Consider the following 16674-nt stretch of genomic DNA (forward strand, 5'->3'; position numbering starts at 1 on the left):
TTCAAGAACAGTGTATAATCAAAGTGATCATAGATAGCATTTAATCAAACATACCAAACATATCAATGCATGTATACAAAAGTTCATCCAGTGTAGCTGCCTTTCGGTATGTAGTGGATCCCATGTTGACCAAGTCATCAATAATTCATTGTTCTCAAGTAAACCATTTTTCAGGTGTGCTGTACCTAATTTGCACCTTTTTTAATCCCGCTTGGAAAACCTGTCAATACGAAAAAAAGAAAAACTTTATTGTGTACAGTATCTAAATGTAGGTATACAAATTACACATGATCAACTTTGAAAGCAGACTGCCACTCTACACAAGAAATTATAAATATCAGGAAATTCAGGAGGTTTGCAAGGCTTCGATAAAACATGCTTGAGGTGATTGTAGCTGTATTAGTGCACTTGCAACAAGAACAATTGAAGACTGTCAGGCCTCGTACACACGACCGAGTTCCTCGGCAAAAACCAGCAAGAAACTTGCTGGGAGATATTTTTTTGCCGAGGAAACCGGTCGTGTGTACACTTTCGTCGAGGAAACTGTCGAGAAACTCGACGAGCCAAAAAGAGAGCATGTTCTCTATTTCCTTGACGGGAATGGAGAAAATTGGCTTGTCGAGTTTCTCGACGGCTTCACAATAAACTCGACAAACAAAACGATGTGTTTCGCCCGTCGAGTTTATCGGTCATGTGTACGAGGCCTCAGTGATACTTTTTTTATTTGTATGAACGACCATATTTTCAGGACAAGCTTTTGGGGTGTGTCCCTTAGTGCAAATAAAAACAGTATAATAGACAGTACTCAATTGTTGTTGTCAGATAAAATATGAAAATCTTTTGTTAAAAGGCTCTGTTGCCATGCTCATTTAGAAGAAACTCTGTTTGAAGCCCAACTCCAACTACCTTATTTCCTAATGCTTCTTCTGCCATCTCAAAATACCCCATGAGGCTGGTATCAGAATTTTGGAGGGAGGATGGGGAACACCCTCTCTATCATGTAACAGGTCTTGGGCCTAGCAACTGGTCCCCCAGGCCCAAGCCCTGCATCATTGGTGGAGGTCATATGGTCTACCATAAAGAACAGGATATTCTGCAGTGACAGGGGTTAAACAGACCCTGTTGCTTTCATGCCTGAGAGGGCAAGGTAACAGGGGCCCTTGAAATAAACAATTCAAACAAGTATTACTGGTGAACTGACTGTTAGGTGGCTTCATACATTTTACTTTTCATAAGGCATGAAATGTTGTAATTAAGTTAAAGTGAAATAGTAAGAAAACTGGACAGTAGATCAAGGTAACAAATATGGCTAGATAAAACTACAATTTTTTTTTTAGAGGAGCCCGGAGGCAGAAATGTGACAGAGATGTAACATTGGAAGTTGCAGTTCTAAACTTGGAAGCAGCACTGCTGAAAATGGAAATGATTTTGTCACCTGCCTGATTGCACAGTGTGACAGAGGTGTGTAAATGTCAAGTCACTATTTATATATATGTTTATCTGTACATATTGATGTTGTTTCTTTCTTTATCGTACATCACGGGACACAGAGCGGCATTCATTACTATATGGGTTATATGGAGTACCTTCAGGTGTAGACACTGGCAATCTCAAACAGGAAATGCCCCTCCCTATATAACCCCCTCCCATAGGAGGAGTACCTCAGTTTTTCCGCCAGTGTCTTAGGTGTTAGTCATGGTTTAGCTTGCCTCCACATCCTTGGGATTAGGTGAGCTAACCGGTTCTGTCCAAAAAAGCCTCAGCGCTAAAGTGGTCAGTAACCGGACCCCAAACCCTTGGGGTATAGCCCATAATGCCTTTCTTTTTAGAGAGCTGGACCCTGGGCCCAGAACTTAGAAACCTTTGGGTGCCTAATGTTTCTGTTGCCAGAGTGCTATATGGGCCCAGGACAGTGGATCCTTCATAGGAACCCAGGGCCTGAAGGTCTAGACATCCCCACCGAGATGGGGGAAGATTGGGCCTCTTGCTTGGCAAAGTCCTGCGGCATGGAGCAGGTAAGTGAGGGGAAAACTTGCGGAACTTGGTTCTTAGCAGGTTTTTTCTGGGGGGTCACAGGGGACATGCCTAAAGTTATGCACTGCATCTGGCAAACTAGTCACATATCATAAAGATAGGATGGCTCTATATGTATTATTCCCCATAAGATGTGACCTCCCTTGTAGTGTTGGAAAAGCATTGAGTGGGGCCTGTGTGATATAAAAGTATATGTGTGTGTCAGAGAGCTGTGCTTACCTGCAAGCCTCCAGGCGATGCTCCATTCAGTCTTCCTCCTCACGGCCTGCAAAGCAGGCAAAACGCTGACCTCCTCATGGTTGCAGGCTGCAGTTTGCTGGAGCAGAGAGGTCCCTTCCTCCCAACCCCACCCCCCCCCTGTCGGGAGGGGCATTTCCTGTTTGAGATTGCTGGGGGGGAAGGGCGGGTCAGTGGCTTAAGGAAGGGGCGGCCCTTCCTTGTTTGTTCCATATAGCTCATTCAATACTTTGGAACTGAGGAGGAAAGACCAGAACGGCAAGCACGGGGCGCCGAGGACACACAGTGGCCAGAAAGAATATTGCAGTCTTCAGAAAGACTGTTTTCAAGCCTAGGAATAGGCTGTTTCTTTTCCATCTCATAGTTTTTCTTGCAATACTACTCAGGGGGACAGAATGTTTTTTCTTTCCTAGATTTGAAAAAAAAAAAAAAAAAAAAAAAGATTTTTTTTTTGAAAAAAAAAAAAAAAAAAGTGTCATCTAGGGGAGAGGAAGCATTTTTTATCCCCCAAACAGGTGTTTGGGCATTTAACTATTTATAAGTCCCAGGTACCAATAAGTAGCAGGTGTACCTCGGTATTGTACCATGGCATCAAAAAACAAGGGTACAAGAGGTGGGGATTCCCCCAGAGAGTCTGAGGTCTCGGACAATGCTATGCCGCTGCTTTCCCCACAGGGAGCCTTGGGGCCATCGGGATCTGGGGCTGGAGCTGACGCGGGTCAGTCCAACCCTAAGATGGTCACGGAGGAGGTATTACTCACCTCTTTAAAAGAGATGCAGAAAAGCATGGGTAAAATGATAGCCGCAGCTATGCGGGGCAGTAAGCGGAATAGATCTCCGTCGCCCGAGCGCGGACCCTCAGAAGAGGAGGTCCTTTCCTCAGGGGAATTGGACGACCTCTTGGACAAGGACCAAGTAGGTTCAGGGATCGAAGATCCGGATACAGAGGAGTCTGGGGCAGTCTCCCTGAGGGAGAGCTGGTGGATTCAAGGATTGTCGGACTTGGTCCATAGGGCATTCAACTTGCCAGTACCAGATCTCCAGGTATCGACGGTTTCAGCTTTGGGCTCACTGAGGGCGCCTCAAAGCAATGCTGTGTTTCCGATCCATCCTCTATTAGAGGGAGTTTTGTTCCAAGATTGGAACAAGCCAGATAAGATCTTCTTACCACCTAAGAAGTTCTCTGTCCTATATCCTATGGAAGAAAAATTTTCCAAAAGATGGGCTACTCCTGCAGTGGACGCAGCCATCTCATGTGTTAACAAATCGTTAACATGCCCTGTAGAAAACATACAGGTGTTCAAGGATCCAGTTGATAAGCGCTTGGAAGCACTACTTAAGAACTCCTTCACTACTGCAGGGGCAGTAGTACAGCCAGCTGTGGCTGCGATTGGGGTCGCTCAAGCATTATCGGATCAATTTAAGCAGATGCTTAAGCTTATTCCTGCCCAGCAGGCAGAAGAATTTTCGGATGTCCCTAAGGCCATATGTTTTACGGTAGACGCAATCAAGGATTCTATCCAGCAAGCGTCACGTTTATCGTTATCCCTTATCCATATGAGAAGACTCTTATGGTTAAAAAGCTGGGAGGCTGAGCCCCCATGCAAGAAGCTCCTGGTAGGGTTCCCCTTCCATGGAGGACGACTCTTCGGAGAAGACCTAGATAAATACATTCAGACCATTTCAAACGGCAAGAGTACTCTCTTGCCAACTAAGAAGAAGGTTCAGGGGCCTGCGTTTAAACGACAGTATTCCCCTGGGCAGGGGCCCTCTAATGCCAAGCAGTATCGACGGCCTCCTGCAAAAGCAAACTTCGGCTTCAACAGCAAATCACAAGGACAGGCTGTTAGAGGCAAAAGGCAGTGGTTTCGCAAACCAGCAAAACCAGCCCCCAAGCCAACCTTATGAAGGGGCGCCCCCACCCACGAAGGTGGGGGGAAGGCTGCGACTCTTTTCAGAGATTTGGGAAGCCAGCATTCCCGACGAGTGGGTACGGTCTTCCGTGGCCACAGGCTACAAATTAGATTTCCTAAAGGTTTCCTCCTCCTCATTTCCAGGAGTCGAGGATTCCAAACGATCCGCCTCGGATTCCGGCCAGTCCTGGAACAGGGGCTGGGTTTCTACTCCAACCTATTCATCATCCCCAATGGAGATGTCAGGCCAATTTTGGACCTAAAGATGGTAAATGCATATCTAAAGATCCGCTCATTTCGGATGGAATCCGTGCGGTCAGCAGCTGCCACACTCCAGAAGGACGACTTCATGGCGTCCATAGACATAAAGGATGCCTACCTTCATGTTCCAATTTATCAGCCACATCAAAGATATCTACGCTTCATGGTGGCTTCGCGTCACTTCCAATTCGTGGCGCTTCCCTTCGGGTTGGCTACGGCCCCCCGGGTGTTCACGAAGGTCCTAGCTCCGATCCTAGCCAAGCTAAGGATCCAAGGGGTCACGATCCTAGCATACCTGGACGACCTCCTAGTCATAGACCACTCGTCTCCCGGCTTGGAGCGAGCAGTGGCCCTCACGGTCCAATACCTCGAGAGGTTCGGCTGGGTCCTAAATCGAGAAAAGTCAGCTTTCCAGCCCACAAGGCAGTTGGAATATCTCGGCATGAGATTAGACACAGAACAACAAGGAGTGTTCCTACCTCTGAGGAAGGTAAAAGCCATCAAGGAATTAATCCTACTGGTTCTAAGCAAGAAAGAACCGACTATTCGCCTATGTATGAGGTTACTAGGCAAGATGGTGGCCACGTTCGAGGCGGTACCATACGCCCAGAGCCACACTCGCATCCTACAGGCAGCCATCCTGTCAGCATGGAGCAGAAGGCCACAGGCCTTGGATATCCCGTTGCCGCTCTTATCAAGAGTCCGACAAAGTCTGTGTTGGTGGTTAGACCCTCAGAATCTACTGAAGGGGAAGTCTTTCAGCCCAGTGGCTTGGAAGATAGTGACCACAGACGCCAGCCTGACGGGCTGGGGAGCAATTTTGGATGGTTGCACTCGCCAAGGTACTTGGGCAAAGCCAGAGAAGCAGTTGCCCATCAACATCTTGGAGCTCAGAGCTGCTCGACTAGCCCTCAGGGCTTGGACGTCAAAATTGCAGGGGTTCCCGGTGAGAATTCAATCAGACAATGCCACGGCCGTGGCATACATAAATCACCAAGGGGGAACCAGGAGTCAAGCCGCTCAGAGAGGTGAGCTTGATTCTCCTATGGGCAGAGGCGCATGTGCCCTGCATATCGGCAATATTCATTCCAGGAGTGGACAACTTTCAGGCGGACTTCTTAAGCCGCCAGACTCTATGGCCGGGGGAATGGTCTCTGCATCCACAAGTCTTTCAAGCACTCTGCCAAAGATGGGGAGTGCCGGACGTGGATATCATGGCATCGAGACTCAACAAGAAACTAGACAGGTTCATATCCCGCTCAAGGGATCCGATGGCCTGCGGAACCGATGCGTTGGTTTGCCCTTGGCATCAGTTCAAACTTCTTTATGCGTTTCCCCCGCTCCAGTTACTACCCCGCCTGCTGCGCAGGATCCGGGTGGAACACATACCAGTCATCCTGGTAGCTCCAGCATGGCCCAGAAGGGCATGGTACTCACTCATCCTAAAGATGGTAGTGGGAGACCCTTGGACTCTTCCTCTACGGCCAGACCTGCTATCGCAAGGTCCGATCCTCCACCCTGCCTTACGGCATCTAAATTTGACGGCCTGGAAGCTGAATCCCTGATTCTCAGGGGTAGAGGTCTGTCTCAGAAAGTAGTCTCTACCCTAATCAGAGCCAGGAAACCGGTCTCTAGGGTGATTTATTACAGGGTCTGGAAGGCCTATGTAGGCTGGTGTGAGTCCAAGCGATGGCTTTCTCGCAAATTTACCATCGATAGAGTATTAAGTTTTCTCCAGCTAGGAGTGGATAAAGGATTGGCATTAAGCACAATCAAAGGACAGATTTCTGCTCTGTCAGTGTGGTTTCAGCGGCCGCTGGCCACCCACTCGCTGAAAAGACCTTCCTTCAAGGGGTCTTACGTATTAGACCTCCAGTTAAATCCCCGCTTTGTCCGTGGGATTTAAATCTTGTTCTGTCAAGTTTACAGAAACAACCGTTTGAGCCGTTGGCTGAAATTCCTTTGGTTCTACTGACAAGGAAGTTAGTATTTTTGGTTGCCATAGTTTCCGCAAGAAGAGTTTCGGAGCTAGCGGCCTTATCCTGTAAGGAGCCATATCTTGTTTTTCATAAGGACAAGGTCGTTCTCCGCCCTCATCCTTCCTTCCTACCGAAGGTCATATCCAGTTTTCATTTGAACCAGGATTTGGTATTACCATCCTTCTTCCCTAAACCTACTTCCAGAAAGGAAGGGTTGCTGCATACCTTGGATATTGTCAGGGCCATGAAGGCCTATCTTAAAGCTACAAAGAAGATCCGGAAAACAGATGTGCTGTTCATTCTACCGGATGGGCCCAAGAAGGGGCAGGCAGCTGCAAAGTCCACCATTTCTAGGTGGATTAAGCAATTAATCACTCAGGCCTACGGCTTGAAAGGGTTGCCTCCTCCAGTATCATTAAAGGCTCATTCTACTAGAGCCATGGGCGCCTCCTGGGCAGCACACCACCAGATCTCTATGGCTCAAGTTTGCAAGGCGGCAACCTGGTCTTCTGTCCACACGTTTACAAAATTCTACAAGTTGGACGTAAGAAGGAATACTGATACTGCCTTCGGGCAGGCAGTGCTGCAGGCTGCAGTTTGAGACCCTCGGATTCCGGGGGCTCCTCTTTTTTGAGTTAAATTTAAAATTTAAAATTATTTTTCTCAACTAAGTTGGATTTATTATGATTTGAGTATATCTCTAAATTAAATCCTTTTGTCTTGGAGATGTTCTCCCTCCCCTCATTGTAAGCATTGCTTTGGGACATCCCATATAGTAATGAATGCCGCTCTGTGTCCCGTGATGTACGATAAAGAAAAAGAGATTTTTAATACAGCTTACCTGTAAAATCTTTTTCTTGGAGTACATCACGGGACACAGAGCTCCCACCCCTCTTTTTTGAGGACCATTTTGGGAGGCATACTGCTTGCTACAAAACTGAGGTACTCCTCCTATGGGAGGGGGTTATATAGGGAGGGGCATTTCCTGTTTGAGATTGCCAGTGTCTACACCTGAAGGTACTCCATATAACCCATATAGTAATGAATGCCGCTCTGTGTCCCGTGATGTACTCCAAGAAAAAGATTTTACAGGTAAGCTGTATTAAAAATCTCTTTTTTTTTTCTTGCAGTTCCACTACAAGTGCAAACACCTGTACTTTGTAGAAAATATTGCATTGAACTTACTTTGTTTTAATATATATTATAGTGTACAAGTAGTGTGTGTGTGTGTGTATATATATATATATATATATATATATATATATATATATATATATATATATATAAAAAATTTATAACAACTTTCAGCATTTCTGTATATGCCTTTGTTTTTAGAAATAATATTTTTTTAGTCAGCTTATATTGAAAGAATTGCTATTTCATACCATTAATCTTTACTTGCAGTGAAGAAGCACTTTTTTTTTTAATACAGCTGCACTATAATTAAGCCAGCTTTATGTAATCATAACCTTGATTGGGTATTTTTATTTACCAGATTGGTAAAATATCTGCTTATAAAGAAAAGGATGCTTACGGTAATTTGAATTCATGTCTAAAACACTATGGGCCAGATTCAGAAAGAACTTACGCCAACGTATCTATTGATACGCGGCGTAAGTTCAAGAATGCGCCGTCGTATCTATGCGCTGTATTCAGCACACAATATACGCCTGAATTTTGCAAGATACGACCGACGTAAGCCATCGTATCTTGGGTGCATATTTACGCTGGCCGCAAGGGGGCGCTTCCGTAGATTTATGCGTTGAATATGCAAATGACCTAGATACGCCGATTCATGAACGTACTTGCGCCCGTCGCATTCAGCTACGCCGTTTACGCAAGGCTTACGTCCGGCGTAAAGTTACCCCTGCTATATGAGGTGCAGGTAATGCAAAGTATGGACGTCGGAACAAGCGTATCTTTTTACGTAGTTTACGTAAGCCGTACGTGAATGGGGCTGGGCGTAGTTTACGTTCACGTCACAGGCATTGAGCCGGCGTATCTTAGGTAGTAAATTAAACGTGATTCTGAGCATGCGCGCGCATGCGCCGTTCGTTCGGCCTTGCATTTACATGGGGTCACGGTTAATTTAAATAAAACACGTCCACTACTTGCCTACTTTGAATTACGCGGGCTTACGCTGGCCCATTTACGTTACGCCGGCGCACATATGGGAGCAAGTTCTTTCTGAATATTGTACTTGCCTCTCAATGTTACGACGGCGTAGCGCATATGAGATGCGCTACGCCTATGTAAAGATGCGCCCGTCTCTCTGAATCTGGCCCTATGTTATTATTACACTAAAGAGATCTAAAAATTGTTTAATAAAGTTGGAGACAGGTTTTGTATTACGTTTGCCACACACATTACAATGGGGTCGATTTACTAAAGGCACTCTGCAAGTGCAGTTGCTCCAGAGCTTAGTAAATGAGGTAAAGCTTCACTTTGCAAAGAATACCCAATGACGTGCAAGGAAAATTAAAAAAAAAATGCCTTTTTGCTTCCATATGATTGGATGATGGAATTCAGCAGAGCTTTTCCTCATTTACTAAGCTCTGGAGCAACTGCTCTTGCAGAGTGCAACTGCACTTTGCAAAGTGCACAGTCTATTTTTCTTTAGTAAATCAACCCCAATGTGTCTATAACAGAGATGTGCACAAGAGAAAGATGTTTTGTTTCGGATTAATTTTTCAAGTTAATTGGTTAATTTCATAATATTCGTAATGTTAGAATGATTTGTTTTCTAATTGCAGCAACCTCAAAAAGTCTAATTCCTGCATCCCTTCTCTTTCTCTTGCTGCAATTAGAAGCATTTCTCCGGACAAAGGCAGGTATCTACAGTAGGTGCACGTGATATTGTGTCAATCTCGCTCCCTTTCTCGGCGAGATTGAGCACCTACGAGCCCCATCGCGGGAGCCAGCGCCGAGCTGGCTTGCCGCGATAGAGACAAAGCCGTCATAGAAGCGACGGGAGATCCGACTTGGATTCCCGCCAATTCTACACATGTGCAGCGTTTGTTATGAATCCTGAGGAGGAAGTCCCCGCCGGATTTTAAATAAAAATCCGGCATGGGATCCCGCCTCAGGAGCATACTGGGCCCTTAGGTCTGTTATGGGTTGTAAGGAGAGCCCCCCCTACGCCGAAAAAACGGCGTAGGGGGTCCCCCTACAATCCATACCAGACCTGTATCCAAAGCAGGCTACCCGGCTGGCCAGGAAAGGAGTGGGGACGAGCGAGCGCCCCCCCCTCCTGAGCCGTACCAGGCTGCATGCCCTCAACATGGGGGGGTTGGGTGCTCTGGGGCAGGGGGGCGCACTGCGGGGGCCCCCCCACCCCAGAGCACCCTGTCCCCATGTTGATGAGGACAGGGCCCCTTCCCGACAACCCTGGCCGTTGGTTGTCGGGGTATGCGGGCGGGAGGCTTATCGGTATCTGGGGGCCCCCTTATTAAAGGGGGCTCCCAGATTCCGATAAGCCTCCCGCCCGCATACCCCGACAACCAATCCGGGGACTTCCCCCTCAGGATTCATAACAAACGCTGCACACGTGTAGAATTGGCGGGAATCCAAGTCGGATCTCCCGTCGCTTCTATGACGCGCTTGCTGGGATGTGCTGTCACTATTCCAGTGAGTGCGAGATCTCGGCACCATGTCGCCGAGAATCAGCGCGATGCTGTTGTGCTAAAAACACAATATCACAAACACCTACTGTAAACGACAGTCAGGACCCCGTCTAAATATGAGCAGACATGCCTAGAAGGGAATTCAATAAGACACTCTCTGTCCCACTTCTATGCAACATTAGTAAATCTAGACACACCACAAGAATTTAAATTCATACAAGCATGGGAGAGAGACCTGAAACTAACATTCACACAAGAACAAAAAGATAAGATCCTGAGATTTACACAAAAAGCATCAGTAGCAAGTAAATACGAGGAGGGGGGATATAAAATATTAACGAGATGGTACAGAACACCATCGGTATTACACTGAATATACCCAGAAACGTCAGATGTCTGTTGGAGATGCCTGGAAGCGGAAGGGACATTAGTGCATATTTGGTGGGAGTGTAGAAAAATACAGGAATTCTATAAAATGGTAATGGAAATAATTGATAAAATTACAGGAATTAATCTGGTGGATAGACCATCGGCGGTTCTACTATTAGACATTCCAATGACAATGGAAAAATATCAAAACTCGTTGATAAGACATCTTATCATAGCAGAGATCCAACAAATGGAGAATTTAACAATGACATTGAAAGATCAGGATAAGAGATACCAGTCGATTTGGGCCCCGTACGAGAGGTACAGGGAGAGGATGGGAGGGGGGGCGAGGAATAGCCAGCGGGTGCCCTTTTTTTTTTTTCTTTATGGGAAGGGGCGGGGGGTGGGATGGGTAATAAGAGATAGAAAGAAAGAGAGGAAAATGAGAAGTATTACTAAACCAGGACGGAAGTAGGAGGGGGGGATAGTGGGGTCTTTTCTTGCCATCACTCTATTAATTCTATGATATAGTTTAAGTAAGTAGATGAACTACAATGTATCATCCTGTAAAGTAATTCTTGAAATAAACAAAGAATTTATAAAAAAAAAAAGAATGATTTGTTTTCTGAATTTGTTTTATTTGTTGTATATTCAGATTTATTTCATGTATTTGTTGTTCCGAATCGATTTGCAATTTCGGAAGTTATTTCTGAAGGTTCGGATTCATTCATTATGTTATGATTCAGAGATTGTAATGGATCCACATACATCCAACCCAAACACAGTAAGTAGGAATCATCATATTTCAGTGGTATGCCTTACTATAAATATTTGTTGCAATAAGTTTTTATTTCATATGTATTATGCAGAGCATTTTTGTTATAATTCACACTACACTCACTAGAATAAAAACAAATGAATCCAAATCAATTCTTTATGTCGTTACGTTATTTCGGATGCTTTAAACATTAAAAAACATTTAAAAAGACCATAGCATCCTGCCATCAATGAATATTAATGAATTTGGTGTTTTCGTTATAATTTATTTCAGATTCATTAAAATGTGTTACTATTGTGATTCGGAGATTCATATACTGTATATGAAAATCTCTGAAAAACAAACATTTTGTCAGAATTTCATTTATTAACGAAACATTTTGCACATGTCAAGTCTATAATAGGTTTATCAGTAACCAAACAATCATTTAGCACCATGCCTACTAATTGGATATTATTTTAATCATTTAGGTAGGCTCTCGTAATACATAGCTGTTGATAAATGTAAAGGATGTCATGAAGTCAGATTGTAACCTTTGTGCCTATCTTTTTTCAGTTCAATTCTGGAGATTGGCGATTGGGTAAGATTTGATGTAGTGTATCAAAATACAAAAAAAAACAGCTGGAAATGGTAATGGATCAACGTCACAAATTGACTATCATTTCTATATCTTTCGCCCACCAAAAGATTGTTTAAAGCCAGGAAGAACAATTCTCAAATGAGCAAGCACATTGGATGTGCACCTACATCTAGCACTTGTGTAGGTATAAGTCTTTAAAAAAATGTTTAGAACATTTAGGTTTAGCTGGATCTGCATTGAAACAAAAGTATTTGCACGTCACTTGTTTAAATGAATTTGATTGTGAGCTGAATGGCAGCAACTGGAAGGATGGTGTGCCACTTCACTGGCATACAATAAGTAGACAGGTACTGCTGAATCATTAAATGTTATTGTATGCCAGTGAAGTGGCACACCATCCTTTCAGTTGCTGCTAATTGGAGAAAGGCTTTAGAAGACATTACCTCTGTTAATTTAAATCCTATTTTAAAGAGACCTATCCTAATGGCGTGTATACACGATCGGAAATTGTGACAAGACAACCGTGGATTTTTTTCCAACAGAGTTTTAGCTCAAACTTGTGTTGCATACACACAGTCACACAAAATTCCAACCATCAAGAACGCAGTGACATACAACAAACAGAAAATAATATACACACATATGTGGTATCACTGTGATTGCCAGAAGTGGCAAAATTTGTTTTCTGTTGCTATTTGGTGGTAAGTCATGGTAATGACAAGAAATATACAGCTAGGTTTAAAACAATTATATCATTTTTTTTTACTATTTTGGGCCAGTTTTCCTTGAATATTAAAAAAAAAAAAAAAAAAAATGCATCATCATTTACCACTAAATGAAAGCTCATCTTGTCCTTAAAAAAACAAGGTATAATTTGCCTGGATACACTAAGTAGTTACAATTATATATACAGTTTTTACTAGTACATGTCAAAGTTGCAAAACTGTGTTCAGGAAATAAAGTGGTAGTAAATACATTTTTAAAATTTGTACCTACAGGTGAACTTATAACAAAGCTTACCTGTAGGTACAAGTAATATCTCCTAAACATGCACTGTTTAGGAGATATTCTCTAAATTCTAGATCTGAAGTGGATGAGTCTCCGGTGCATGCCACTGTGCTCTGAGTATACCGTCCCTGCAAAGCACTGTGACGCAATCGTGGCACCCGTGCATCATCGCGGCTTGGCCATTCAAATGGCCACAGCCTGTGGACTCGGAAGGGAGACCAAGTGAAGATGGAGGCCCTGTCATTGGTGACAGTGTGCCGCTGGAGGGCTTCCGTTTGGGGATAAGTATTTCACAATGTGCTAGTGTGCGATGCATAATAAAACATTATGACTTTGTCTTCCCGGGAGAAGACTTTTTTTAAATCAGCCTTTAGGAAGGGGTTAAAATGTGTTTTACAATGTCTAAATGTTGTACTACATTAGCTGCTGGCTTTCTTACAAAATATATGACAAACATATTCTAACAAAAAGCATATAAAAACATGTAAAGCATGTAAAGTACTTCATGCTTCATTTGTCACACATTACTACTCTTGTACAGATGGAAGTCAAAACCATAAAACCACATCATGCAGCATCTAATATGCAGTGTTAAAAACGTGCGTACCTTAATTTATTAGTTCTGAAATACTTTTCTAGGTACTAAAAGGCATGTAATCCTAAATGATAGATGTATGGATTCTCTGAAGCCAGGGCTGTGATCTAACAATGTAAACATGCAAATATTAGATTATATTTCTGTACATTCCCAGATGTTAAAGTGGTTATACCAAACCAATAATGTTTAGTGTGTTCTGCTTTCTTAGTATAGGATAGATTTCCTTGAGCCTTTTGCAAGGAGTGGTTTTCATGGTGGCCCCATGCAGTTTGGGTTAGAATTGTTTACACAATTAAATAGTAACTTTAGATTGTGCTTTGAATATTTAAATAGAATTATTCTTTTAAAGAGTTAGACACTGCCTTCATACACCTCCCTAGTACTTCAGTCAAGCTCTTTTTGCTAGCTCTGTTTCACCTCCACCTCTGTTGTCTCATTTGGATTTATACAGAAACTCCTATTTAAACTGAAAAAGGTGAAGTAACACTGTACACCCACCCCCCAATCACCAAACAGGAAAGGATAGAAGAAGCTCAGAGAAGTCCTGGAGGCGAGCATGGGAGGAGGTGACAAGGGAACTAGAGAGTAGGGATGAGCCGAACACCCCCCGGATCGCATCCAGTTCGTGCAAACTTTCGAACACCATTAAAGTCTATGTGACTCGAACGTAAGAAATCAATAGTGCGAATATGCAAGTTATTGTCCTAAAAAGGGTTTGGGGACCCGGGTCCTGCCCCAGGGTACATGTATCAATGCAAAAAAAAGTTTTTAAAACGGACGTCTTTTCAGGAGCAGTGAGTTTAATGATGCTTAAAGTGAAAAAATAAAAGTTAAATATTCCTTTAAATATCGTTCCTGAGGGGTGTCTATAGTATGCCTGTAAAGTGGCACATGTTTCCCGTGTTCAGAACTGTCCCTGCACAAAATTACATTTCTAAAGGAGTAAAAGTCATTTAAAACTGCTTGTGGCTTAATGTAATGTGTAGTCCCAGCAATATGGATGAAAATCATTGAGTAAAATGGCATGGGTAACCCCCCCCCCCCCAGACCATTAGGGTCTTGTATGGGTATTAAGGGGAACCCCGCACCCAAATAAAAAAAATGAAAGGTGTGGGGCCCCCAGGCCCTATATACTCTGAACAGCAGTATACAGGCGGTGCAAACAAGACAGGGACTGTAGGTTTGTTCTTAAGTAGAATCTGTTTGTAATTTTGAACTGGTACCTTTTTTAAAGTGTAGCTTCAGCCAAAAAATCTATTTTTAATTTTTTTGTAAAACATAGGGAAGGGTTATCACTCCTGTAACATTTGTTTTGTTGTCTGTGCACCCGTTCAGAAGATTTCACCTCACTTTCTGTCCCAATGACAATTGAATTTTGAAAAGTTGGGGTTTTTAGGGAAACAAGGATTGGTGATAATGCATCAGTGGAGGGGAGACACCCTTTTCCCATATTAACTCTTACAGGAGAGAATTTACCCTCCTATGGGTAGATTTCCTCTCACTTCCTGTTGTCTCCCTCCGTTTGTAAGTAGGAGTCGTTTGAAAGTCGGATGTTTGAAAGTAGGGGCTTGCCCTAGGTACTGCAGAAATTTGGGCCTTAGGGTTTGGTGTTGCCACACTGTAAGCCCTCACAGTTACTCTTGGTGGGCGCTGGAACAGGACCTGCTGTGAACTATTGTATAAAAAATTGTGATTATATGCCCCTGTTGAACAGGGGCAGAAAAATTGGGCCTTTGGTGGTGGTGGTGCTGGTGCCACAACACTGTAAGTCCTCACAGCTACTCTTGGTGGGCGCTGGAACAGGACCTGCTGTGAAATATTATATAAAAAATTGTAATTACATGCCCCTGTTGAACAGGGGCAGAACAATTGGGCCTTTGGTGGTGGTTAGGGATGAGCCGAACACCCTCCCGTTCGGTTCGTACCAAAACCTTCGAACGGACCGAACGTTCGCGCGAACATTTAGAACCCCATTGACGTCTATGGGACTCGAACGTTCGAATTCAAAAGTGCTAATTTTAAAGCCTAAGATGCAAGTTATTGTTGTAAAACGTCTTTGAGAACTCAGGTCTTGCCCCAGGGAACATGTATCAATGGAAAAAAAGTTTTAAAAACGGTCGTTTTTTCAGGAGCGGTGATTTTAATGATGCTTAAATAAAAAAATTCCTTTAAATATTGTACCTGCTGGGTGTCTATAGTATGCCTGTGAAAACGTCTTTGAGAACCCGGGTCTTGCCCCAGGGAACATGTATCAATGGAAAAAAAGTTTTAAAAACTGTAGTTTTTTTCAGGAGTCCTCAAAGACGTTTTCACAGGCATACTATAGACACCCAGCAGGTACAATATTTAAAGGAATTTTTCATTTTTTTTTAAATTATTTAAGCATCATTAAAATCACTGCTCCTGAATCTTTAGGTGCAAACTACAGAGCACACGGCCAGTACACACCAAGTAGCTTTAGGTGCAAACTACAGAGGACACAGGCAATAAACCACGTAAGAATACTAGCACAATCACCTGCCTGCCAGTAAATTAGGAAGAACTGATCTAGCTAAACTATACAGTTTATAAATATATGTACAACACCTGGGATGTATATATATCCTCTACACACTGTAACATTAACTGACTAGCCTGCCTGCCTGCTCTATCTACCTGCAAAAAATTACACTCTCTCTGTCCTCTCAACCACCGCAACACACTACACAAGGCCGACCTGCAGGCAGCCTTTTATAGTGTGGGGCGTGTACTAAACCCCCTGAGACATAATTGGCCAAAGCCACCCTGGCTTTGGCCAATTATGGCTCTCCGTTTTTTGCAAGCTGTGATTGGCCAAGCATGCGGGGACATAGTGCATGCTTGGCCAATCATCAGCCAGCTATGCCGCAGTGAATTATGGTCTGTGAAACATAACTCGAGTTTTGTTCGTATTTCGACGAACGAGCAGAGGTGCTTTGCGGTGGTTTTTAAGCCTTTCTCAGTCGCTAGCAGGGGTAAAATCGTCCTGCTAGCGGTCGAATAGCGCTGCAAAATTCACGGTAAAGCGCTGGAAAAAATAGCGGCCCTTTACCACCGACACAACCACCGCTCTAGTGTGAAAGGAGCCTAAGGTGTAGGTGTAGCATGTACACGAACCAAAAAATACATTAGTGCACATTACCTTCAAAAAATCTATCATATCATTAAAAATGTTCAGTGAAATGCAAATCATGAAGAAAAATGTACTGTCCAGTTCACACTTTGAATGAAATTTCCAAGAAAAAAACCCACCCAAAAAGTGGCGACTATCCATGC

The 16674-nt window shown here is 43.6% G+C and overlaps 1 protein-coding gene across 3 annotated transcripts in view; it reads right to left on the reverse strand.

Moving 5' to 3' along the window:
* The window catches only part of RASGRP3 (RAS guanyl releasing protein 3), a 288487-nt gene that overhangs the window by 160934 nt on the left and 110879 nt on the right, over window positions 1–16674 (reverse strand). For all 3 annotated transcript variants that reach the window (XM_040350806.1, XM_040350805.1, XM_040350807.1), the window contains exon 2: window positions 55–220. In XM_040350806.1, coding sequence (XP_040206740.1) covers window positions 55–138 — 84 coding nt within the window. In that variant the 5' untranslated portion in view covers window positions 139–220. The remainder of the gene's footprint in view (window positions 1–54; window positions 221–16674) is intronic.

This window comes from Rana temporaria, chromosome 4 (genome assembly GCF_905171775.1).
Source record: "Rana temporaria chromosome 4, aRanTem1.1, whole genome shotgun sequence".
Lineage (NCBI taxonomy): Eukaryota > Metazoa > Chordata > Amphibia > Anura > Ranidae > Rana > Rana temporaria.